This window comes from Bos indicus, chromosome 11 (assembly GCF_029378745.1).
Source record: "Bos indicus isolate NIAB-ARS_2022 breed Sahiwal x Tharparkar chromosome 11, NIAB-ARS_B.indTharparkar_mat_pri_1.0, whole genome shotgun sequence".
Classification (NCBI taxonomy): Eukaryota; Metazoa; Chordata; class Mammalia; order Artiodactyla; family Bovidae; genus Bos; species Bos indicus.
In genome coordinates this window covers 100641370-100665578 of record NC_091770.1, presented here as the reverse complement: position 1 = coordinate 100665578, position 24209 = coordinate 100641370, and the positions used below count along the sequence as shown (strand labels likewise).

Genomic DNA, 24209 nt, shown 5'->3' with positions numbered 1-24209 from the left:
GGAAACCGGGAGCCGGGAACCAAAGCGGGAAGGCCACCGCTAACCTGCGGGCTTTGCTACCGCCCAGGGTTAGTCTCAAGTCCCGCCCCGCCCCCCAACCCCTACCAGCCACAGACGAGGAATGGGGAGCACCGAGGGCACCCCAATCTGCTGAACTCCGCACCCTCCCCACCAATGTCAGATTCCAATAACCAGTTTTCTGGACCTTCAGGCCAGTGCCTTGGGCTCACTGGTGAGCTGGAGGAATGGGACCCACCCCCCCTACAGGCCTTGTCCTCAGAGAGGGGACTTGGGCAGAGGGTCAAGGGGGCCTGGTTTCCTACAAGGAGTACTGTTTTGTGCCCCTTGGCAAAGAGCTCCTTTCACAGCCAAGTCCTGTCTTTGCTAAGCCAGCCCCGCACCTGGCCACCACTGACACACTAAGACACACCCTGTTTGGCCCAGTGGTCTCCTGTCATCCCAGGGTGCACATCGGGGCATAGAGTCAGGAAGGCGGGAACCCCTATTCTTCAGACCCAAGGCCTGAGGTCACCTCGAGTCTGATGCCTCAGGGGAAGCCGCAACGGGCAGCAGGGGCGACCGTCGGGCGTGGCGCCAGCAGAGGGCAGCGCGGCGGAGGAGCGAGCTGCAGCCCGCGCGCGGGTCAGGGTCCCGGGAACCTCGACTTTCTTCCAGACGTCGCCAGAGAGCCACACTGGCTCTGGCTTGAGCCGAGAGTTCGACTCCGAGGGGAGCGGAGGGACTCAGGGCGTGGGAGCCTCCCCCGCTCCTGGGCCTCTGTTTCTAGGAAGACTCGGTGGAGAGCAAGATGCGCCCAGGATGGAGGCGACTACGCCGTCGGGGAGAGCCCCCAGGAGCCGCAGCCAAGCTCAGCGAGCGCCTCCGGGAGACAGCGGCGGATCGACGCCTGCTGTGCGTCCTTGGGAAGGCCCTTCTCCTCTCTGAGCCTCGATGTCCCTGTGTGTGCAATGGTTTGCGTTGGACTTTGTGAACTGAGGCTTCTTCGCGCCTTGTGTCTCTCTGGGTCAGGTCACTTTCCAATGAATACCCTGCGAATTTTGCCGATTCCAGGGGCCACACCCCACCGAGACAATTCTGTGCGGTCCCTCTGTCCTGGGGTGCAGCATTTAGGTCCTGGACCTTCTTGGCTCGGGGTCAGAAGATGAAGTGATGGAGGGTTCGGACTGCAGCTAGAGAGCCCTATTCCCTTCGTCTGCACCCAAGAACGCAGAAAGCGGTGCTGTGGGCGGGGCGGAGGCGGAGCGGCCTGGGAGCATCTCCACCGCGCGCTCACATTTTGTGCCTCGTGTCTAGGCGCCGACCCATTCAACCGCGCCCCAGTCTTAGGGCCCCTTGGAATTGGGGAGCAAGGCCCCCGCACTTGCATCTACCCTCGCTGAGATTGAGAGGGAAAGCCCTGCATTTCCTGAGGTTTCTCCGCGGATGAACCGAGTCCTTTTTCGGGGGTCCCGGGCGCGGAGTGTGTCCGCTCCAAGCCCCCTCCCCTAGCTCGGGCCTGGCCTGAACTCGCAGGCGCGTCCCCCCTCCCCCCGCCACCTCCGCCCTCGCGCCCGCGGGCCGCCGCTCCGAGATCTCTTTAATATTCATGGGCGTTAATAGAGAGGCCCCCAGTATATCGGTCCATTGTGGGAGGCTCGTAGGGCTTGAATAGGCCCCGGCCCCCTTTCTTCAGCGCGGCTTCCCCAGGGGCCGGGCCAGGAGTGAATGGCCCCGCTTCCCGCCCCGCGCCCCCTCCCCTTGGCGGGGACAACATCTTTATCCCCGTCGTCGCCACCGCCGCCGCCGCTGCAGCCCGGGCCCCTATTCACGCGGCCCGGGCTCCGGGCGGAACGAATCAATCGGCCGCGGCTCTTCGGAGGTCATCCTCATAGCCCGGGGTCCCCCCTTCTCCGCGCGCCCACGGGAGTGAAGAGAGGGAGGCGGCGGCGAGCAGGCCGACCCCACGGACTGAGGGGCACTGGGCGGGCGGGCGGGGCAGATGGACATCCGGGCAGGTGAAGCGGAACTTGGCGCACTGCGGCCGCTGGAGGCTGGCTGGTGATTTCTACTTGTTGACCCGCGCTGGGCGGATCGCGGAGAGAACCCGGGCCACAGCCCGACCCCAGAGACCTGTCCTACCTCCCCTCGAGGCACCCGCAGGAGCCCCTTCGGGTGCGGTGGCCGCATCTGCGAGGCCCAGGGCACAGGGTTGGAGGGGGGCCGCCTAGGGCTCCCCAGGCCCCGTTCCTCCGCCCGCAAGGCACTTTCGTTCTCGCCGGTGCGCTCAGGTCTGGTCTGTTCTCTTCCCGGGGTGACCGGAGGGGAAGCCTGTCTCCCGGCTTCCGCGGCCTCACTCGGCGGCCCCGGTCCGGGCTGGAGGGGGCGCTCGTCTGTCAGGCGGGGCCGCGGCGCACGGGTTCCCGCCCCTCCCGCCCCGCCGGCCCTAGGAGGCGCAGAAAGGAGCCCATTGTCCGCCGGGAAATACATTTTTGGGGGCCGAGTGAAAGCCCGTCTTTCTTTTGAACTTTAGAAGAGAGTCTTCTGCCTCGCCCCTCGGAGGGAGAGATTTGTCCCCACCTCCCAGGGGCCCCGCGCGCCTCCTCCTCCCGAAACATCTGCCAGGGGAAAATCCACCCTGGAGGGCAGCTCGCACTCGCTCTAAGCCCCGCGAACTCATTAAAAAGATATTAGCGGCGGGGGCAGGGCCCGCGCAGGTATCGATCGGCAGGAATGAGCCGGAGGAAGAAAAGACGAAGAATGCGGACCCGCGGCGCCCCGGCCGCTTACCCCGGTCCCCTGGCCCCCTGAGCTGCAGCCCCGAGGCGGGAGTGGGGCCCCTGCGCGGTCCGCGCGTCCGGCGGTCGGCGGGTCCGGCTGCCTCTGGCTGCTCCTCGCCCCCTCCCCTGCCCAGCGCTCCCGCCCCCGCCCCCGCCCCTCTTAGTCCGCACGCCGGTTCCCGTCTCCTCCTGCCACGTCCCTGCTCCGCCAGCTCTCCGCAGCCGTCGCGCGCCCCCATCCACGTCTCGCCTTCTCTCCCGCTCCGTCCCTGGCGCTCTCTCCTTTTTCTCCTGCGCTCCGGCCACCCCTCCAGCTTCCTCACACCGTTTGGGCTTCCTCCCCAAATTTCTCTCTCCTGCTAAATCTCAGTCTCTCTGGTCCCCAAGCCCGCGGGGCCTAAGGAAATTCCTTCCTCGCCTGGGGCCCGTGTCTCCTCGGTTCCCGCAGGCCGATTTGGGGGTCCGGGGTGCGTCCCCGCTCGCGCGCGCAAACAAGCTACCACTGCGGAGATGGGGTGGGGGGCGCGGTCCGCCGAAACGGTTTCAATAGACGTGACTCAGGCTGGCTAGCGCGGGGCTGTCGGGCGGAGTGGCGGCCTCAGCACCGCCGTGAAAAAGGACCGCTCCCCCCATCTCCAATCTAATTAGCCTCCGTGGCCGCGGGGAGACAAAGGCGCGCCCCGGGGGTTCCCAGGTCGACCGCCGTCATCTGCGCCCAGGCCGGCAGGCAGGTGACTGGCACGCGAGTCTCTCTGGGCGTGGAGGCCCGAGTGCCCCCTCCTCTGCGCCTCCTGGAACTTTCCCCCCCTCATCGCCCACGCCCGGGGCCTCCAGGCCCGCCGGTTGGAAGCGGGGAAGTCCTGGCAGATCGATGCGGCGGGGCTGAGGGGTGAGGCACGTGGGCAAGCTGCAACTCCAGGAGGGGCGCGGCAAGGCACAGGCTTTGGGAGATAGAGTCCGGTCGAGATGGAGGGAGACGGAGGCAAAGAGAGGCCGAGAAGGATCCAGATAAAATTTAGTCTGAGACTTTGGAGATCCAAGGATGCAGAGAAATGAAGGAAGTGGAGGCAGGGATTCCAAAAGAGCCTGGGGCTTGGGGAGACTTCTGAGAGTCAGAGAAACGGTGGAGAGGCAGGAATGGGGGTGCCTGGGACACAGAGACTGGGGTACAGGGAGAGGGTCTGGAGAAAGCAGGCAGGAAGGATGAAGAGAGGAGGCTGGGGCAGGGGTAGGTGGGAGATGGGTGGTACCCTTCTTTGCCTGTCTTTCTCCAGGCCCTCTGGCCTGGCCCCTCACCAGTTTTCAGCCCCTCCTGTGTGCCTAGGACCAGCCCCAAGGAAGGGTCCCTGACTCACTCATACCCCCTTCTTTCTCCAGAGGCCCTTCCTCCACCATCTCTGGGCCCCTGCACCTGCTCACCTTCCCTTCTGCCAGATTCACAGCCTGATGATCAGACTGGGAGCTCCTGGAAGGCAGAGACCTTGTCTGGATCTTCCTTGGTCTCTGGGGCCAGCTCTGGGGCTTAACACACAGTGGATGCTCAGCCAGGGAAAGAATGAAGGGGGTGGATGGAGGCAAGATGGTGTTCGGTTCAGTTCAGTCGCTCAGTCATGTCTGACTTTTTGCGACCTCCATGGCTGCAGCATGCCAGGCCTCCCTGTCCATCACCAACTCCCGGAGTTTACTCAAACTCATGTCCATTGAGTCGGTGATGCCATCCAACCATCTCAGCCTCTGTTGTCCCCTTCTCCTCCCGCCTTCAATCTTTCCCAGCATCAGGGTCTTTTCCAATGAGTCAGTTCTTCACATCAGGTGGCCAAAGTATTGGAGTTTCAGCTTCAGCATCAGTCCTTCCAATGAATATTCAGGACTGATTTCCTTTAGGATAGACTGGTTGGATCTCCTTGCAGTCCAAGGGACTCTCAAGAGTCTTCTCCAACACCACAGTTCAAAAGCATCAGTTCTTCAGTGCTCAGCTTTCTTGGTGTGGACTAATTCAAAGGACCACGAGGCCTCTGAACTCGCTCACCTTCTCTGGGCGGCATGAGGAAGCCTCTTTGTCCCAGCGAAGTGACATCTAGGGATCTCCAGGTGCTATCGAGCCAGCATAGCCAACAGGCTAGGGCAGCCCAGATCCTCAGAACCCTGGGCCCCAGTTAGGATGTTAGGGAGGAGATGCCAAGGCTCAGCCTCGGATGCTCCCATCTGGGTAGACACGAGGCTGTGGGATGTATGTCATCAGACCTGAGAGGCTGAGCCAGAGAGACCCACGACTGCAAGCCAGGCCCACTCCTACTCATCCTAGCTGGGGCCTCAGACTCCCTGGACCTTCCTGCCTCCAGTCCTATATCTCATCCACGGAGAGATGCTGCTCCCGTAGCATTTGATCATCATCGTTGCTGTCCTAGCTCCAAAACCGTCCACAGCATGGAGTATAAAGTGCTGAGGGCTGCTGCTCTCTGAGAGCTTCTTTTGCACCTCTGCGGCCTTGGGTCAGGCAGTGCAGAGGAGACTGTGAAGAGCTTATGTAGCAACTTTGCAAGATAGGTTTCCACAGTCACCCCATCCTACAGCAGAGGAAATGGAGGCTGTGCAAGAGTAATGGATGCTCTCCAAGCCTGGACCCTTCCCTTCTATGCCTTCCTTGCTCTCTGCAGCCAGCGAAGAAAGCCCTCAGGGTGGTGTCTTCATATCTGTGTATAAGCCCGAGTATAAGCCAGAGAAGAAAACCCTCCATGTGCCCCCATGCTCAGGCCTCTAGATGTATCAGAAAATGGGTGTTCAACTGGACTGAATGGAGATTTTTTTTAAGTCTTTTTATTTTGTATGGGGTATAGCCAGTTGACAATGTTGTGATAAAAAAAAATTAAAAAAGAGAAAACAAAAAAATCCCATAAAATAAAAGAATAAAGAAAAAAAGAAAACAAACACCCACCCCCCCACACACACACACAAAACAATGCTGTGATAGTTTCAGGTGAACAGCGAATGGAATCACCCATACACGTGCACGTGTCCATTCCTCCTAAACTCCCCTCCTGTCCAGGCTGCCATATAATATGGAGCAGAGTTCCCTGTGCTATACAGTAGGTCCTTGTTGGTTATCCATTTCAAATTGGGATGGAGATTTTTCTTAACGTTAGACTCATGTCTCTCCTCCCACCCCTCCTCCTCTTTGTCTTATGGCAGACTTTGGCAATCAGGAAAAACAAACTCACTTGCAGACCAGTTAAATAAGGTGTGTGCTGTGCACTCAGTCGTGTGCGACTCTTTGCGATCCCATGGACCATAGTCCACCAGGCTCCCCTGTCCATGGAATTCTGTAGGCAAGAATACTGGAGTGGGGTGCCATTTCCTTTTCCAAATAAGGTACAGTTATAATGAAAGGAAAGGTGCCGCTCCAAGTATCCAGGGCTTCCCTGCTGGCTCTGCTGGTAAAGAATCTGCCCAAAATGTAGGTGACCTGGGTTCAATCCCTGGGTTAGGAAGATCCCCTGGAAGAGGGCATAGCAACTCACTCTAGTATTCTGGCTTGGAGAATTCTGGGGACTGTATAGTCCATGGGGTTTCAAAGAGTTGGACATGACTGAGTGACTTTCACTTTCAGATATCCAGTAAGTCACAAATTGGATTTTTTTTCTGGAGGTTTCTGGACACCCCAGTCTCTCAGATCATCATGTATTTATTTTATTTATTTATTTTTAAGATTTTTTTTTGGTTGTGGACCATTTTTAAAGTCTTCACTGAATTTGTTACAGTATTGCTTCTGTTTTCTGTTTTGGTTTTTTGGCCCAGAGGCGTGTGGGATTTTAGTTCCCCGACCAGGGATTGAACCCCTGCCCCCTGCACTGGAAAGCAGAGTCTTAACCACTGGACAGCCAGGACAGTCCCTCATGTACTTATTTTAATTATGCAAATGTTTAATGCATGCCCGCTGGGTGCCAGGCTGGACCTGAAGATCGAGTGAGGGTTGTCCCGTCCTGCAGGGTCAGCCTGGCCCTGGTGGCTTCTGGTTCCAGAGACTTTGGTTCAAGGTCATTTAGTTCAGCCAGCATCTAAGGAGCACTTGCACACACCAGCCCTGTCCAGGCACTGAGAGGCTAAAGAGGACCCAGCTGGTTTCCACCCTCAGCATGTTGATGCTTCCGGAGCAAGCCAGGCATATCCACGTGCCCACACCAAGCATGAGATGTTAGCCAGAGATGGAGACTCCTTCTCCATGCAGGTTCAAGAAGAAAAGCTTCGTCTCCTTGTTCTCCCGCTGGTCGAAATGTCCTGTTCCTCCCTACAGCTCCCGTGAAGGGAGTGCTTGGAGCCACCAGCCCACCGTGCCCATTTCTTCTCACCATGAAGTGCGAAGCTGTACTTTCTCTTCTTTTTTTAATATTTATGTATGTGTGTATTTGGCTGTGCCTGGTCTTACTTGAGGCACATGGGATATTCAGTCTTCATTGGGGCATGAGGGATCTTTAGTTGCAGCACGTGGACTCTTAGTTCTGGCATGTGGGATCTAGTTCTCCCATCAGGGATCGAACCCAGGCCCCCTGCATTGGGAACATGGAATCTTAGCCACTGGACCCCCAGGGAAGTCCCAGAAGCTACACACTCACACCCCCAGATGGGGGGCTTTGAATGCTGGGTGAGCAGTGAAATACTTTCTTTGGGTGAGATCTTGGGAAGGAATTTGATTAGAACACAGTTACAGGGCTTTCAGTTGCAGCTCTGCCATGTGGAAAACCTGGAAATCATCACCTTCACCATTTTTTTGTTCTTCATTCGCCAAGTCGTGTCCAGCTCCCTGTGATCCCATGAACTGCAACACACCCGGCCTCCCTGTCCTTCACTATCTCCCTGAGTTTGCATCACCTTCCCAAATGGAAAATCAGCAGTTTTTCTTGGGCCCATCAGAGAACTGAGGTTGCAAGGTGAGCTGTCACCCTGCCATCTGGAGAGACGGAACTCTGGAGGATCACAGCTGAGGTCTGTTCAGTTTTAACAATCCCTGGGGCCACAGGCTGGTAGGAACACTGAGTGGTAATTTTGATGAATTGCTGGAAGGCTGCGTGTGGACCAGCTGAGAAACTCCCAGGGTTTCCTGTCTTGGCAGGGGGGGAGGGGTGGGGAAGGCTCATACTTTCATGGGTTTTATCTCCAGGAATCCCACCAGGTTCTCCAGGAGAAGATCTGTAAAGACCCTCTAGAGTCCTTGGTGGGAGGACAGGAGAAAAATCCTGGTGAAGAGGCTTATCCCATGTGTGTGCATGTGTGTGTGTTAGTTACTCAGTCGTGTCTGACTCTTTGTGACTCCATGGACTGTAGCCTACCAGGCTCCTCTGTCCACGGGATTTTCCAGGCAAGAATACTGGAGTGGGTTGCCATTTCTTTCTCTCGGGGATCTTCCAGACCCAGAGATCAAACCCAGGTCTTCTGCATTGCAGGCAGATTCTTTACCATCCGAACCACCAGGGAAGCCCAATCCCATGTGGGGAATGGGAATTCTCCCTGCAGCCACCTCCAGACTTCCCAAATCACCTCAGGGGGAAACAAACAGGATAGGAACTTGCTTGGAATTGCTGCAGCCAGAGAAGTTGGGGAGGCAGAAGGTACAGCTCTACCACTGGAAGAAATAACCCTGAGACACAGGTGCACTAAAAGACTGACATTTAGGGGACTTCCCTGGTGGTCCAGGGGTTCAAAGTCTGTCTTCCAATGCCAGGGTTAGTAGCAACTGCTGAGCCCGTGTGCTCTAGATCCCAGGCACCACAAGAAAAGCTCAAGCTGCAACTTGAGAAGCCTGTGTACTTCAGTGAAGAGCTTGCAGGCCACAATGAAGACCCAGTGCAACCAAAGTATAACAATAAAGAAAAGTCTGATATTTAATTGGGAGATGCTAGGGTACTCCCCATCCCCCACCCCTCTCTAGGGCCCCAGCAGGGCCCTAGTATGCTAATTGCAGATGGTGACTGCAGCCATGAAATTAAAAGGCACTTGCTCCTTGGAAGGAAAGTTATGACCAACCTAGACAGCATATTCAAAAGCAGAGACATTACTTTGCCAACAAAGGTTCATTTAGTCAAAGCTATGGTTTTTCCAGTAGTCATGTATGGATGTGAGAGTTGGACTATAAAGAAAGCTGAGTGCCAAAGAATTGATGCTTTTGAACTGTGGTGTTGGAGAAGACTCTTGAGAGTCCCTTGGACTGCAAGGAGATCCAACCAGTCCATCCTAAAGGAAATCAGTCCTGAATATTCATTGGAAGGACTGATGCTGAAGCTGAAACTCCAATACTTTGGCCACCTGATGTGAAGAACTGACTCATTGGAAGAGACCATGATGCTGGGAAAGATTGAAGGCAGGAGGAGAAGGGGACAACAGAGGATGAGACGGTTGGATGGCATCACCGACTCAATGGACATGAGTTTGAGTAAACTCCGGGAGTTGGTGATGGACAGGGAGGCCTGGCGTGCTGCAGTCCATGGGGTTACAAAGAGTCGGCCACGACTGAGTGACTGAACTGAATTGAACTGATGCTAACTGGTGCATTGCCACTGAAAGAGCTGCAGGTCTCAGGTTCTATCTGAGGAGGAGCGTGTAGGGAACCCTGAGGTCGGGGAGGAATCTGACACTCGAGAATTTGAAGCTTCTGGCACGTACGTCTATGGAGAGCTTTGCATATAGCCTTACTCCTAGGCAGATGAACGTGTACCCTCATTCTAAAAACCCATCAATTCCTATCCTTTCATACAACCTGTGCAGCTTTCAGCAAAATATTGCAAAGCATGCCAAAAGGTAAGGGAAAAAAAATCACAATTTGAAGAGACAGAGCAATGATCAGCACGAGACTCAGATAGGATACCAGCCTGAAACTATCAAACAGGAAATTTATTGATTGATTGATAGGCTTTTGGCTGCACTAGCTCTTCATTTTGTCTGGGTCTTGGCTGTGTCCTGTGGGCTCTTCGCTGTAGCATGTGAGCGTTCCTGCCCCGTGGCATGTGAGATCTTAGCTCCTCGACCAGGGATTGAACCCACGTCCCCTGCATTGGAAGGTGAATTCTTAACCACTGAACCACCAGGGAAGTCCCTCTAACAAGGAATTTAAAATAACTGATTAATACATAAAGGGTTCTAATAGAAAAAGTGGGCACCATGCAGGAACAGATGGGTAATTTAGGCAGAGAGATGGAACCTCTAAGGAAGAATCAAAAGGAAATACTAGAGATGGAAAACAACGGAAGAAGTAAAGGGTGCCTCTGGTGGGTTCATCTGTGGACTGGACACGGCTGAGGAAAGACTCAGTGAATCTGAACAGACGTCAAGAGAAACTTTCCGAACTGAAGTGCAAAGAGAAAAAAACAGGAAAGGCAGCCAAGAACTGTGAGGCTGTCTCCAAAGCTGTAACATCTGTGAAGCTGGGATCCCATGAGGAGCAGAAAGAGCGAGAGAGCAGAATATCTGAAATAATGATGGCTGAGAATTTTCAAAAGTTAATGACAGGCACCTAGCTTATCCCTCCTAACTCAGGAACTTGGGATCGATATCTACACACTACTCTGTATAAATTAGATAAATAACAAGGTCGTATCATATAGCACAGGGAACTATGCTTAATACATCTTATAATAACCTATAGGGCTTCCCAAGTGGTGCAGTGATGGAGAATCCACCTGCCAATGAAGGAGAAGCAGGAGACCCAGGTTCCATCCCTGAATCAGAAAGCTCATCTGGAGGAGGAAATGGCAACCCACTCCAGGATTCTTGCCTGGAGAATCCCATGGACAGAGGAGCCTGGCGGGCTACAGTCCGTGGGGTCGCAAAGAGTGGAACACAACTGATCACACACAAACAGCACAGCAGCTTGTAAGGAAAAGAATCTGAAAAAGAACATATATACATACGTGTGTGTGTGAATCACTTTGCTATATACCTGAAACCATCACAACAATGTAAATCAACTCTACTTTAATTTAAAAAATTGACAGGCAGTCAACCACAGATCTAGGAAGCTCAGAGAACATTAAAAAAAAAACGCAAACAAAAAGAAACAAAACAACAGAAACAAATGCACAAAAACACCACATCTCGGCACGACACAGTCACACTGCAGAAAACCAAAGAAAAGACACTCAGTGGCATTTAATAGTAAGAGCTAAATTCATATTTACATATTTACTCGCCAGACGTGACACAAAGGCCGACCTACTGGAAAAGACCCTGAAGCTGGGAAAGACTGAGGGCAGGAGATGAAGGGGACGGCAGAGGATGAGGTGGTTGGATGGCATCACTGACTCAACGGACATGAGTTATGAGCAAACTTTGGGAGATAGTGAAGGACAGGGAAGCCTGGCGTGCTGCAGTCCACGGGGTTGCAAAGAGTCAGAGATGACTGAGTGATTAAACAGCAAAAACAACAGTCCGTGGCTAGTGATAGAATCTAAACTAGGAGTTTGGGGATGAGTTTCACGGAAGCCACAGCATCCACGTTATTTCTGCATCAGTTGCACAGTATGGGCATGACCTTGACTCAGACAAATATGCAGTTGTTAATGACAATGGTATTTGAACTGCTTACCTTGTTATCTTAGATAACTCTTTAATAAAACCGATGAAGAAGATTCAAAAAGAACGTGTGGGAAGAACTTTTTGTTTCAAAGTTGAGTTGCTAAGTAACCACGGCCAGTGGTAAAGGAGCCCCTCTCCAGCAGGGCAAGCTCTATAGGGGGAGGAGCTCTATAGGGCGAGAAGGTCTGTAGGGGGAGAAACAGGAGAACTTGACCACCAGGGTCAAGGTCAGTGCCTTGAGTATATAGGTGGTGCTCCAGTGCTATTAGTTGTGAATATTAACTGCACAATGTCTACTGGCCATGCTGAGATGATCTGCTTGCTAGAGTCTCGTGTGTTTGGTCGCTCAGTCATGTCCAACTCCTTTGTGACCCCATGGACTGTAGCCTGCCAGGCTTCTCTGTCCATGGGATTTTGAGTGGATTGTCATTTCCCTCTTGCCTGGCTTCTAACCGAGCATGGAACTCAGTAATAAACTGAGTGATAAACTTTTGGGTACGATTTTGCTAGAGTAGATAGTGGCAGTCTGAATTCCAAGACCAAGTCCGGAGTGAGAACTTTCCTCATCAGGAATGTGAACAGTGGGCGTATAACCCAAATGGGAATGAGTTAAGCTAGGAGCATGGGTGGGCACGTTTCTGGTCTTCAATGGGTTAAGTTATGGTATAGATTATAGATTGTTCTCATGAATATGCACACAATAATCCTAAACAAAAATATTAGCAAATCGATCCAATGATATGCAAGGATAGGTAATACATTACCACCAAGTGAAGTTTATTCTAGAAATGCAAGGCTAGTTTAACATTTGAAAATCCGGGCTCGCTTAGGCAGCACATACACTACAATTGAAATGATATAGAGAAGATTAGCAGTCCTTGCACAAGGATGACAAAGTCATGAAACATTCTATATATTTATAGACTTCCCCGGTGGTAAAGAATCTGCCTGCAATGCAGGAGACCCAGGTTCCATCCCTGGGTTGGGAAGATCCTCTGGAGTAAGAAATGCAACCCACTCCAGTACTCTTGCCTGGGAAATCCCATGGACAGAGGAGCCTGGCGGGCTACAGTCTATGAGTCGCAATAAGTCGGACATGACTAAGCAACTAACACTTTCGCATTTCTTTCAACTGACTCATTCGAGGAGACCCTGATGCTGGGAAAGGTTGAAGGCAGGAGGTGAAGGGGATGACAGAGGATGAGATGGTCGGCATCACCGACTTGATGGACATGAATTTGAGCAAGCTCCAGGAGTTGGTGATGGATGGGGAAGCCTGGCATGCTATAGTCCATGGGGTCAGGAAGAGTGGGACACAACTGAGTGACTGAACCGAACCGATAGCTGATTCACTTTGCTGTACAGCAAAAACTAACACAACATTGCAAAACAGCAAACAATTAATTAAAAAATTGAATACTCATCAATGTGATTCATTTCATTAAAATTAAAAAGGAGATAATTCATGTGATGATGTCTATGAAAAAGTGTGAAAAAAATGCAGGAAAAGCATGTGAAAAATTCCACACTCATTCATGATAAAACTTCTGGCAACACAGAATCAGAAGGGAACTTCTTTACCTGATAAAATGTATCTATGACAATTGTCCAACACACATAATTAATGGCGAGTTATTGAAAGTGTGCCCTAAGACTGCAAACAAGACCACTCTCCCTCCTTTTGGCTGACAGTGTACTGGCAGTCTTGGCCAGTAATAGGAAGAAATAAAAAGAAACAAATGGCATAAAGATTGGAATGCAAAAAAAGACACCATCATTATTTATAAATGACATGATTCTGTACATAGAAATGCTACATAAACCTACAAGTTATTAGAATTAATAAAGAATTCAAGTAAAGTCACTGGAATCAAAGTCAATGTGTAAGCATAAATTATATTTCTATCACCAGCCAAAAAACTGAAATGGAAAATACATCATTTTGGATAACAGCTAGATATCAAAAACCCAGGAATCAATGGAAAGATGTGCAAGACTTTTATACTGAGAACCATGAAAATTATAGAGCAAAATCAAAGAACTAAACAAGAGACAGGGCTATACCACGTTCATAGACTGGAAGACAATGGTGTTAGGTTGCCGATTCTTCCTATAGATTCATTGCAATCCCAATCAAAATCCTAGCAGCTTTAAAGTCATTTTTGTGATCTGCCTGCCATGCAGGAGACACAGGAGTCCTGGATTCCATCTTTGGGTCAGGAAGATCCCCTGAAGGAGGGCATGGCAACCCACTCCAATATTTTTGCTTGGAGAATCCCATGGACAGAGGAGCCTGGCAGCCTACAGTCCGTGGGGTTGCAAAATGTGAGACATGACTGAGCGTGCATGCATCTCCTATAGCTGCCCAGACTCCGGGGAACCAATGAGCTGGGCCTCAGATCATGTGTCTTGGGGAGACCCAGAGACCCCAGGGGAAGCTTAGAGGGTCTGTGCTGAGGCTGAATTTGTTTCAGATCTCAGCCTGTCCTGGCCCTCAGAGAGGAGCAGAAAATACCATCAAAGCAGTCAAAAGCTGTGGACTCAGTTTCCACAGTTTCCACAATTTCCCAGTGACTCAGTGACTCCTCTAAGCTGCTACTTTCTGAGAGCTCAGGATAAGCCAGGGCTTTACATACAGTCATGGATCCCCCCACTCAGCCCCAAGATCTGGGAGGTAGCTGTTATCCCCACTCTGTGGATGACTGTTGAGCATTGGAGATGGAAGCTTGAGTTTGTATCTTTAAACCTTCCACTCTGCTCCCCATGTGGGCTGAACCTGTTAGATCTCTCTAGAACGAACTTAGGGGGCCCTCGAACATGTCTGTTTCTGTCCTTGGCGGGGCACAATGGACAGGTTTTACAGTCGGACTGAGGTCTGAGCCCTGCTCTGCTGTCTCCATATCTGGGGTGTGACTTTGGCAAGAACCTACTCAAACCTGTTCCTCATCTCCCATGTGGGTACCCAGAGCCATGGGGCTCTTGCAGGAAACTGAGATACAGTCTGTTCTTGTTATTTGCAATGTGATGTTCTATAAAGTTGCAGAGACACTGAACCTGTGAATACTGAACCCTTGCTTCTTGGGGAAATATAGGCCCACTGCATTTTTTCATCAACTGACCGGCATATAACTTTGCTTCATATACAGTTGATGTTCAGTCACTAAGTTGTATCCACCTCTTTGCAGCGACCCCATGGGCTGCAGCACACCAAGGTCCTCTGTCCTCCACAGTTTCCCAGAGCTTGCTCAGACCCATGTCCACTGAGTGGGTGATGCCATCTAACCATCTCACCCTCTGCTGCCCTCTCTCTTTTTGCCCTCAATCTTTCCCAGCATCAGGGTCTTTTCCAATGAGGTGGCTCTTTAAATCAGGTGGCCAAAGTATTATTGTTGATTCATTAATATTGAACTCACAGCCAACAGCACCTCATGCTTGAGCAAAGCTTACCTCACACCTGTATTTCCTCTGTAAAGCACATCATTAGACAGCGCTACCTCAGGGGTCGTTGTAAATGCAAAATCACCCAGAGAAAGCGCAAAAATGCAAAATACACGGCACTAAAGAGAGTGCTGGGAGGAAGGAGCCTTGCTATGGGATGAGCTGGAACTGGAAGACAGACTGTTTGCCTGGTTCATCTCAGCTGGGAACATGGGAACCAGGCAACTCAAATTTTTTTTTTTGTTGTTAGGAATAACCACAAAAGTATGGTGAGTGTTGATCTTAAGGTTATAAACACATTTTAGTGAGTAGGTGGATTTGCAAATACAGAATCAGTGAAGATGGTTGACTGCAGTGCACCGGCAGGGCCTCGCCCGTGGCTGTCACGTGGCACCGACTTTCACGACCGTTTCTTCCTCCTACCAAGCATCTCACTTGGTGGCGATGGCAGGGTCCCCGTTCCTTGACCATGAGGTCCTGGTGGGCAATTGTGTTTCTCTCGATTGAAGTCTTAGGGGAAGCAGAGCAGAGAACCCGGCATGGAAGGCCCATGATTTTGGGTGGATAAAGGCGGTTGATTCGCTTCTGACTCTGAGCCCTCATCTGGGAAAGGGGAAGCACGGACCTGCCTGACTCCCCAGGTGTGGAGACCCCAGCAGAGGAAATGCCTGGAAAAGGGCCAGAACCTTCTCGGGAGATGCTACTCACAGGCCCTCAAGACAAAGGCCAGCAAAGATTCCCATTGTTTCAGGGCTGTCTTCACTTGCCCTTCCACCCAAGATGTGGACCCGGACCAGCACCCCCTGCGGAATTGAGTGTCAGTCCACTTTCTGGCCATTAATCTCGAAGAGTCTATCAGGAGCATTTGCATTAGCCCATCTTAAAAAACCCCAGCTGGGTCCCAGCAGGCCAGACATGGGCTCAGGAAACAGTACTGCTGTAGCCAGCCAGAAGCAGAGGCTCCATGGTGTCCAGACTCCATCTTGGACCAAGCCCTGCACCACGCTGTCTGTACCCCAGCCAACCTGAATGCGTGAGGATGTCATAGATGATCACCCCTGGAGAAGGACGCCTCCTACCTGAGACCAGGGGTATGATGGAGGCACCCTGGCTGGAGGACTCGCCACCCCGAGCCCAAACTCTTGGATGGATGGGGAACAGCCTGGCTGGGTCCTTGGAACCTGAGCTTAGGTGGCTGGCAGAAACTAGGCATACTCGTGTGATGGAGAACAGAGGCAAGGCGAGAGTTCTGCAGACAGCCTGGGCCCCCGCCCCGCCTCCGCCGCCTCCCCCAACACACAGACTGTCCTTCCCGTGATGACCATGCAGCTTTCTTAATGGAACACAATCGCTGAACTTGGTACATTTCAAGCACTTTAGCCTTCCAGGACACCAGACTGCTGATGAAAACCATCTTCCGTGGGCGCCATGTTAATGAGAGGCCAAATTTCATATGCTTGCAAACTTTCCCCCCTCCTCCTGCTATACTGCACCCCACCCCCTCTCAATAAAAGGTTGCATCAGAGAGAGAGAGAGAGAGAGATTTCCATAATTTATAGTATGGGCATTTCACTGGGGACAAGCGCTAATCTGTACTTACCGATACATTTAAGAAAATGCATCCTCCCGCAAGCCTGCGCCATTTATGACTCTTGGCACAAACCGCAATGCTCAGTCTTCAATTAAGGGACACCTTAGGGTTCATTATCACACAATCGCTCCCTGTGAACCATGCCAAATGCTGTTTTGGCACGGAGCTTGGAAGATGAATTAGAAGGAAGTCTTCTCTGTAATGCCGTCTCCCTAAATCCCATTCCCACCATCAGCGTTTATGCCCTTCTCTGGCGCGACCCCCTCCTTCTTTCCAAGTGGCTTTTACTATTCAATTTCTCAACGTCAAAGTCGATTCTCTAGAGGTGTAGTCAGAGATGCCACGTCTCCTTTTTGTCTTCCGGCTCTCAACAGGCCTCAGAATGGCTACAGATGGGCGGCTCTCCACACCCCTTGTTGGCCTAAAGGAGCCACAGATGCTTTTTTTCCCCCTCCTCTTAAGCGCCTGGGGTAGAGAGAAGAAAAGGGACCAGAACGGGAGTCACATGCCATGAGAATGAGCCATAAGGAGGTTCTAAACAGGGTCCTCCTCGCAGCCCTGTGTCTAAACCAAGAGGTGCCTCACGCGCACGGCTCACAGCAGAGGGAGGAGAGTTCAGAGTCAAGGGGAGAGCTCTGTTCAAAGCTGGTCACTTCCACCAATGGGAAAGGAGGCAGGAAAAGGAGAGTTCAAACGCCCATCTCCTTACCCCCTCAAAAACTCTCCAGTCCAGGGCCCACACTGTGCCCATGTGTCCTGAATCCACAGGACCCTCCCTGGCTTCAACCCGGGGGTAGGGGCACCCCTTTTTGTCTCCTTCATAAAAACACTGAAACAGAACGAGCATGTTTCCTGGCACTTTCCAGCTCTCCCAGCTGCCCAGGTCCCACCACTGATGTGGGCTGACAGAAAACGGCACCCATCCAGGGAAGGGGCAGGCCCCGGGCCGTGGAAGGAACTGGCGGGCGGCCGATGCACCGGGCCACATCCAGGCTGCCCGTTTAGGTTCTGATTTCCGAGGGGTGTGTGGGGAGGTAGGTGGGCGGGAGAGAGCTGACTCAGGTGCGGGGATGTGCCTGGACCCCCGCCCCGGCCCCCCCCCCACCCCCATCTTGACTGCCCTCGATGAATCTTCCGGCTCCACTTACGATGACAGCACCCCTGCAAGGAGACCCGTTATTGACTTCTTGGTGTCAAACCCACATTGAGAGATGTGTAGATGTGACAGGTAAGGGGGCTGATGGTAACCCAGGCTCTAAAGTCAAAACTGTCAGATGATGCGTAGCCATTAACGTAAAGTTAGCTTAACGAAGGAGTTGCAAACGCAGGCTGTGCTCGGATCAGCTTGGGCCAGGCAGCACAGGTGATGGGACCGAGAAGCCTTTCTTTGGAAGGGTGGGCGGGGGCGGGCAGCAGGCAGGGGCCGTGGGAGGAACAAGACCGGAAGCAAACAGACTGAAAAATACTTTGCCCACAAGATGTCTTGTGGAAATTTTATTATGTAGAGTGTAAAATGAATTGTCAGTCAAATAAAAAGAACACGTCTTTTTTTTTTTAAAAAAACAACATGCATAACATTTTCCAATTGCCTTTTTTAATAGTTAGACATTTCAAGCATTATAAGGAAAAAAAGGAGAATACCTCCCAGACACTGTAACTTCAGTACATCTCAAACGGAATGTCCCCCAGGTCAATTGAAAAATGCAAGAAAAAAAAAATAGCTTCAATTCCGTTTTTCTTTCCTTTAAAAATACATGTTACCTGTACAAGATACACTACAGTAAACATTGGAAACCATATTATCCCTTTTATTAAATCAAAATTATTTAATTCATATTGCGGTTAATGCTAGATTTATTTATTCATCTAGTTAATTTGACAAATATTAAGAAAATATTTAAAAGAAAAAAGCAAAAAACACCTTGGAATTAAAAAATAGTTACTACATTTTTATGCGGTTTAATGTTCCACAGTGTTTGTTAAAAGTTATATTGAATTTATTTTTAATATTAAAAATAACAGTATTTATATTTCTGAGAGAATAGAGAAAGGTTTTTTTGTTTTGTTTTTAAAACAAGCTTGGAGGTCTTAGATACACAATTGCAACCGGTAGATAATGGAGACATGAAAAAACATCTGCTAAACACACAAAAACATTTTTATATTATTAACCCCCTTAGAACTCTAGAAATTATACAAACCCTAAAAAATGCCCCCTCCCGATCCCTGTTGGACAGCAATACAATTATCTGTCTCAATTCAGAATTCACATAATTAATTACAATACATAATAGTTCAGTTTTTTAAAAAATGCAATAAAACCAGACAGCCAAGATACAAGAAATTAGAAGTAAAACATTTAATGAATTTACACATTTAAGAATATTTAAATACTGTTTAAAAATTTTTTTAAAGAATTTGTTACAAACCACCTAAGACTTCCAAGCCACTTTTTTCTGTTGCAACAGAAAAAACTGTAAATAAAGAGACACACGAACAAAACAAAACAAAACCAGAACACACCACGTTGAAATGTCACCGCTCTGAGGCACATTCTGGTACCAGAATCTGCAGGTATTGCTCCAAAAAGATTCCCAGAGCTTACGCATTTGAAGTAACGAACAACGATAATGAAACAAAAATTGTCAGCAATTTTTAGTAACTAATTCTCCTGATTTTTAGAAAAATTCTGTTAATCTAAATATAGTGTTTCACAGAACAAAACAAAGGTTCTTCATCAAAGGGTTTGCAAATCCAAAAACCTCTGTTACAAACAGGTCTTTGCTCACAATGCTTTTGAGGGAGGGGAGCCGCGGGTCCTACTGCTCCTGTGGAAGGAAGGGGGACAGGTTAGTCTGAGGGCACAGTCTCAGGTGCTGATGTGCCGTCTGGGGCTCTGTCTGCAGAGAGGTAATGGGCACTGGCACACGCGTGCTTGGGCGTGCACACACACACACGTGTGTGAGCGCCAATGTCTCAGCGCCTTCTTGCCCTCGCACCCGGGATCTGGCCCAGACAAGCTCTCACACATGAGGCCTTGGGCGCCTCCTTCCACAGGGGATCCTGGGCGGGGAGAGGGGAGTGAATGACACTTCTCCTTGGTCACCTACCGCCTCCCCCCCTCAACTCCTGTCCCCACAGGGCCCAGTTTCCCAGTGAGATGACAGACTGGTCTGGGGGTTCAGGGCCTGTGGTCACCAAGGGACTGTGCACAGGGACCTGACTGGCATCAGGTCACCTAGAATGCGGCTTGCAGGAGTACTTGGTCCCCCGTCTTCCCCACATTTGGAAGAAAACTTTCTGGACAGAGCCCTCTGGTTTCCAGCCTTGGAAGGGGGGGACTTGCTCTCCGCCTGCTGCCCCTCACTGCTGACTGGGGACAAAAGTGACAGCCTGGCCACCCCACCCTCTTCAAGAACAGCACTGGGCAGTGGCCACCAGTCCCCAGGGGCAGTGCCATGCCTGCCCAGGGCCGGCTCAGCCTGGCAGGCTCACTTACAACTGGGAGCCTGGGTCCAGAGGAAGACACCGAGGCCGCTCAGCCCGGCAGTCTGCCTAACCTATTCTTTCCCTAAGAGGCTCCAATTTGTTCCAGCAGGGGCGAGGAGGGGGCCAGGGTGGTGGCTCTGTACCACTGGGGCCCGAGGTCAGGCACACACAGAAGGCTTGGGGTGGGGGAGTGGAGGCCTGGGTGGTCCCGGCGTCGCGGGCGATTGGCTACAGACCTGGCTAGGGGCCTGCGCCTGCCCTAACGTCTGCCCGTAGAAGGCGACCTGCTGCCGGTAGTACTCCGCCCAGGCCATGGTGTAGTCCGGTGGGGTGCTGGCCTGGGGCGCGGCGCTGGCGGCGTGACCTGACAGGCAAAGCAGAGCGCCGGTTACTGGGAGGCAAAGGGCACAGTCAGCCTGCAGGAACCCCTTCCCAGAGCCTCTTGGGAGGCTTCCCAGGGGGCGCCTGGACGAAGTGCCTGATGCCCACGCTGTCTGGCCAGACGTGGTCTGCCCAAGCATGGCTGCAGACAGCATGGTTATCAGAGCTTTCTCGCCTGGGCCCCGCTCCACACCTACAGTCTGCTTCTCTCATCAGCCATGTTCTCGGCGTCCGTCTGTCTGTCCAGCCAGCTCCCTGCCAGTGCCCGGGGCCAGGGTGGGAGGAGGGAGGGCAAGGAAGCAGGCGCCCCAGCAGGGGTGTATGTGCGCGCGCCTGCACGGGGCATCGCAGCCCATGGGGGTCCAGGATCTGGACCGTGGGGGTTGGGGGGGTCTGGGAAGACTGGGCACAGGTGCCTTCACCAGCTGCTCCAGGGGACGGTGACCCCTCTGACCCCTGCCCCGGCCCCTAGAAGGGCTATGGGCCTGGTAACAATCGCAAACACAGGATGACTGCTTCTCTGACAGTGTCCGAGCCGCGCTCTTCCAAGCAGCAAGTGAGATCCTTCAGACTCAAGACACGAGACACCTCTTCTGACCACACCTGAACGCGCTGGTTCAGCAGTTGTGGGATGCACACAGAGGGCTCAGGACTCATTTTCAGTGATTCACTCGAGGTAGTTTTTATTGGGGGGAGGGTTGCCGTTATGAAGTTTTCTCCTCTTTTTAAAAAAACTGGGTTAGTGGAGAAAACTGGCACAGCGAGGAGCTTACTTTGGAAGAAAACATCTCAGTCCCTACTGCAGCCTCAGAGGTCCCGCTCAGTTTCACCTCCTCCCTGCCTCACCTGCCCCGTGATGGCCAGGGAGAGCTGGGCAGTGGCTGGGTGGCGAGATGGCTGACGGCCCCTGGCCGGCCTGGGCCTAACCAAGGGTCCTCACATGGACAGCCCAGGCTGAGGCTCGCCCCATGTGGAGCCCAGAAGGGAAGATCGAGCAGGGGAGGAAGACAAAGACGCCCGCGCAACTCGCTGACAGGGTTGGGGCAGGTGGAGCAGATACAGGCAGACGCCCAGATGGACGCACACAGGGCACGCGGCGAGGTGACGGGAGCCACGGCTCTGGAGCCCGCAGGCGTGGGCCCCGGCGCCGGGGCCTCCCTGTGGAGAGGCCGAAGCACTCACTCTGTTTTTTGTAGTAGTCCTCCCAGGCCTTGCTGTAGTCGGGCTGGCTGCTCTGCGGCTGGCTCTGCTGGCCTGTGCGGAGAACACAAAGGCAGTCAGGCCTTCGGGCTCCCCGGCCCACAGGCTCCGGGCCCTGCTCTCCACTCTCGCTCACTGGCCCGGGAGGAGGGAGGCAGGCCGCCTGAGGGAGGATGCCACTGAGCCCCGCGAGGCTAGGGCAAGCAGCAGGAGCGGCCTCGACTCCCGTGGGTCAGAGACCTGGGCTTCCGGGGCCAGAACCTGAGGCCCTGAGCGTTGTCTGCAGCTCCCTGGATTGGCCCTCAGATGGACAGAGAGTCCAAATGGCACTGACCACTCCCTTCCCCTGCCCTTACTGTTCAAAGACTGATGGCTGCCTCTGGACAAGGAGAAAATTACAGGAAACACATAGGGAAAGTTCCAGAAACTATGTTCAAGATGACAAGATGGAGTACACGCAGCGAGGGGCTGACGCCAAAATGCACACCTGACCCCCACCCAGCCTCGCGCTGTCCAGGGTGGGCTGGGGGGCAGAGGATGTGTGTAGGGGGGGCCCCCGCCCTCCTCTCTGAATTACTGGGTGTGGAAAGGCTGGGGGGGGGAGGCGCAGAGCAGCAGCAGTCTGTCTGGGGCATGGGGTGGGGGGTGGTTACTAGACTTGACCACAGACAAGGCGGGACCTTTCTTCTGCTGAGGGCTGGCCTGTGTGTCCCCCTGTGAAGGCCCCACCAATGTCCTTCTTTCGGTTAGAATCACCGCCTGCAGCAGGCGGGAAGCTCAGTTCAGTCGCTCAGGTGTGTCTGACTCTTTGCGACCCCACGCCAGGCTTCCCTGTTCATCACCAACTCCCAGAGCTTGCTCCAACTCATGTCCACTGAGTCGGTGATGCCACCCAACCATCTCATTCTCAGGCAGGAAGGACATTCTCAGGTAGGAAGAATGTACTCAAAATCAGGTTTCATGGTCAAATGCTTTCCCCGAGTTAATTTACTGAGGACTGAGAGGGGCATGGGTTTGGGGAAAGAGCCCCCTCCCTACTGGGGCAGGACCAGACTCGGACTTGGGTGCTGATGACAGGAGGCCGTAGATCGGAGAAGGCCAGGCATGAGGAACGGGTCAGTGGGGGCGCCCCGCTCAGATGTGGAGGGTGTGGGCAACAGGATTTTTCTTCTCGACAAGATGGACCAAAATCAATTCTCAATTCCTGAGTAAACAAGCAACAGAACAGATGGAGCCGGCGAAACACCAGGACGAGCTGTGCTCCGCTTACTCGGCCCGAGTGCCTCTGCTGACTCCTTACCCACCTGGGCCTGGGGCAGCAGCGGGGTGGGTTCTGCAGGAACCCCAACCCCCTCGGAGACGCACGTGAACCCTGCAGCTTTACGGGACAGTCTCCCCACAGTCGGGGGCTCCTCCCGGGTTCTCTGTCCTGGGTGATGGGCACGGGAGAGCCCTGACCCAGGCCGCTTCCCATGCTGGGGGTGCCTTCTGATGGAACAGGAGGAAAGGAAATGTGCTGGGCTGTGGGGTGAGCGAGCACTGTGCAATGGGGAGGGGAGAACCTGGGTGGTGGGAAGGTGTTCGTGGTGGAGTTCTTAAGGATATTCTGCACGTTTAAAACGTTTTGTTAAGAAAATGCCAGAGAAGAGAAGGTAAAGAACACAGCTATGCAGTGTCAGAGCTCACGTGTGCTTTAGAAATCAAATCCAAATCTTTCAATTCACTGACAAAAGAAATGGAGCCCCAGAGAAAGGGGGACACGCCTAAGGCCATCCAGCCAGGCTCCGGACTCCTGGGTGCTTCTCTAGCTATGGATCTGACAGGTGCCTGGGGCAGGGTTCACAGCCAGTGCTCTGCTGGGGGGCAGGGGGGAAGGGGTGGAACCCCGGGGCCAGCTCCTGAGAGCAGCATGTCCAGTGGCCTGGCGCCGAGGGAAGCCTGCCGACGCGCTGAAGAGCGCTTTCCAAATACCGCCAAGCTGGCCCTTCAGATGTCCCAAAACAAAAAGAACCTAAGGTAAGCAATTTCGTGGGGCTTTTGGTTTTTTTTTGGGGGGGGGAAGCCTATGAAAAATAAGCTCTCCCGGCAACTGAACTCAAGAACGAGTTCCTGAAGCTGATGTGGGCTAGAGAGAGGGCGTGGGTATGATTCCAACAACCTTTCTCTTTTACAATCAGTTTTCTTAAGACAGCAAATTCTCTTTGTGTTTTCTGAAAGTTCAGGAGATAGAAAGAGTCCCTTCCTAAGATGGTGCCAGAAAAGAAGACAGGGAGGAGGCCGCCTAGAGACCAGAGCGCGGGAGTGGGTGGGCACCCAGTGGGGGGGAGGCGGGGTGCGGGGCAGGGGCACTCAGGCCAAGCCGCCTGGAGACCAGAGGGGACAGCGGGTGGGCACCCAGTGCGGGGGAGGCGGGGTGCGGGGCGGGGGCACTCAGGCCAAGCCGTAGGCCTCTTGGACCCTTGGCAGGGAACAGGGGTGAAGACTGGAGCCCGGAGGAGGACGGGGTTGGTGGGACAGAAAGGTTTGAGGAGTCGTCAGGCCCTGTGTCCCCGCCCAGCTGGAGATGTGCCCGAGGCCCCAGGAGGCCTGTCTGGGAGCGGGGGTCCTGCCTCCTCCTGAATCACTTACTTGGAACCTGCTGTGTGGGCTGCTGCCACGCCTGGTAGGTGCTGCCCCAGCCCTGGGTCAGAAAGGCGGGAGGACCACTGCGGAGGACAAGGGCCATTCATTCCAGGGCAGACCACACCCCCTCCCCACCAGCGTCCCCACCC

General features: G+C 52.9%; 1 protein-coding gene and 1 pseudogene across 3 annotated transcripts in view; one reads left to right on the top strand and one right to left on the bottom strand.

The window, feature by feature from the left end:
* The first annotated feature begins 12157 nt into the window (after positions 1-12157).
* On the top strand, positions 12158-12258 carry LOC139186052 (U6 spliceosomal RNA; annotated as a pseudogene).
* Positions 12259-17831: 5573 nt separating this feature from the next.
* Positions 17832-24209, bottom strand: part of FUBP3 (far upstream element binding protein 3) — a 49623-nt gene continuing 43245 nt past the window's right edge. For all 3 annotated transcript variants that reach the window (XM_019971024.2, XM_019971025.2, XM_070799428.1), the window contains 4 exons: positions 24067-24143; positions 21421-21492; positions 20094-20221; positions 17832-19196 (listed from right to left, as the gene is read on the bottom strand). In XM_019971024.2, coding sequence (XP_019826583.1) covers positions 19188-19196; positions 20094-20221; positions 21421-21492; positions 24067-24143 — 286 coding nt within the window. In that variant the 3' untranslated portion in view covers positions 17832-19187. The remainder of the gene's footprint in view (positions 19197-20093; positions 20222-21420; positions 21493-24066; positions 24144-24209) is intronic.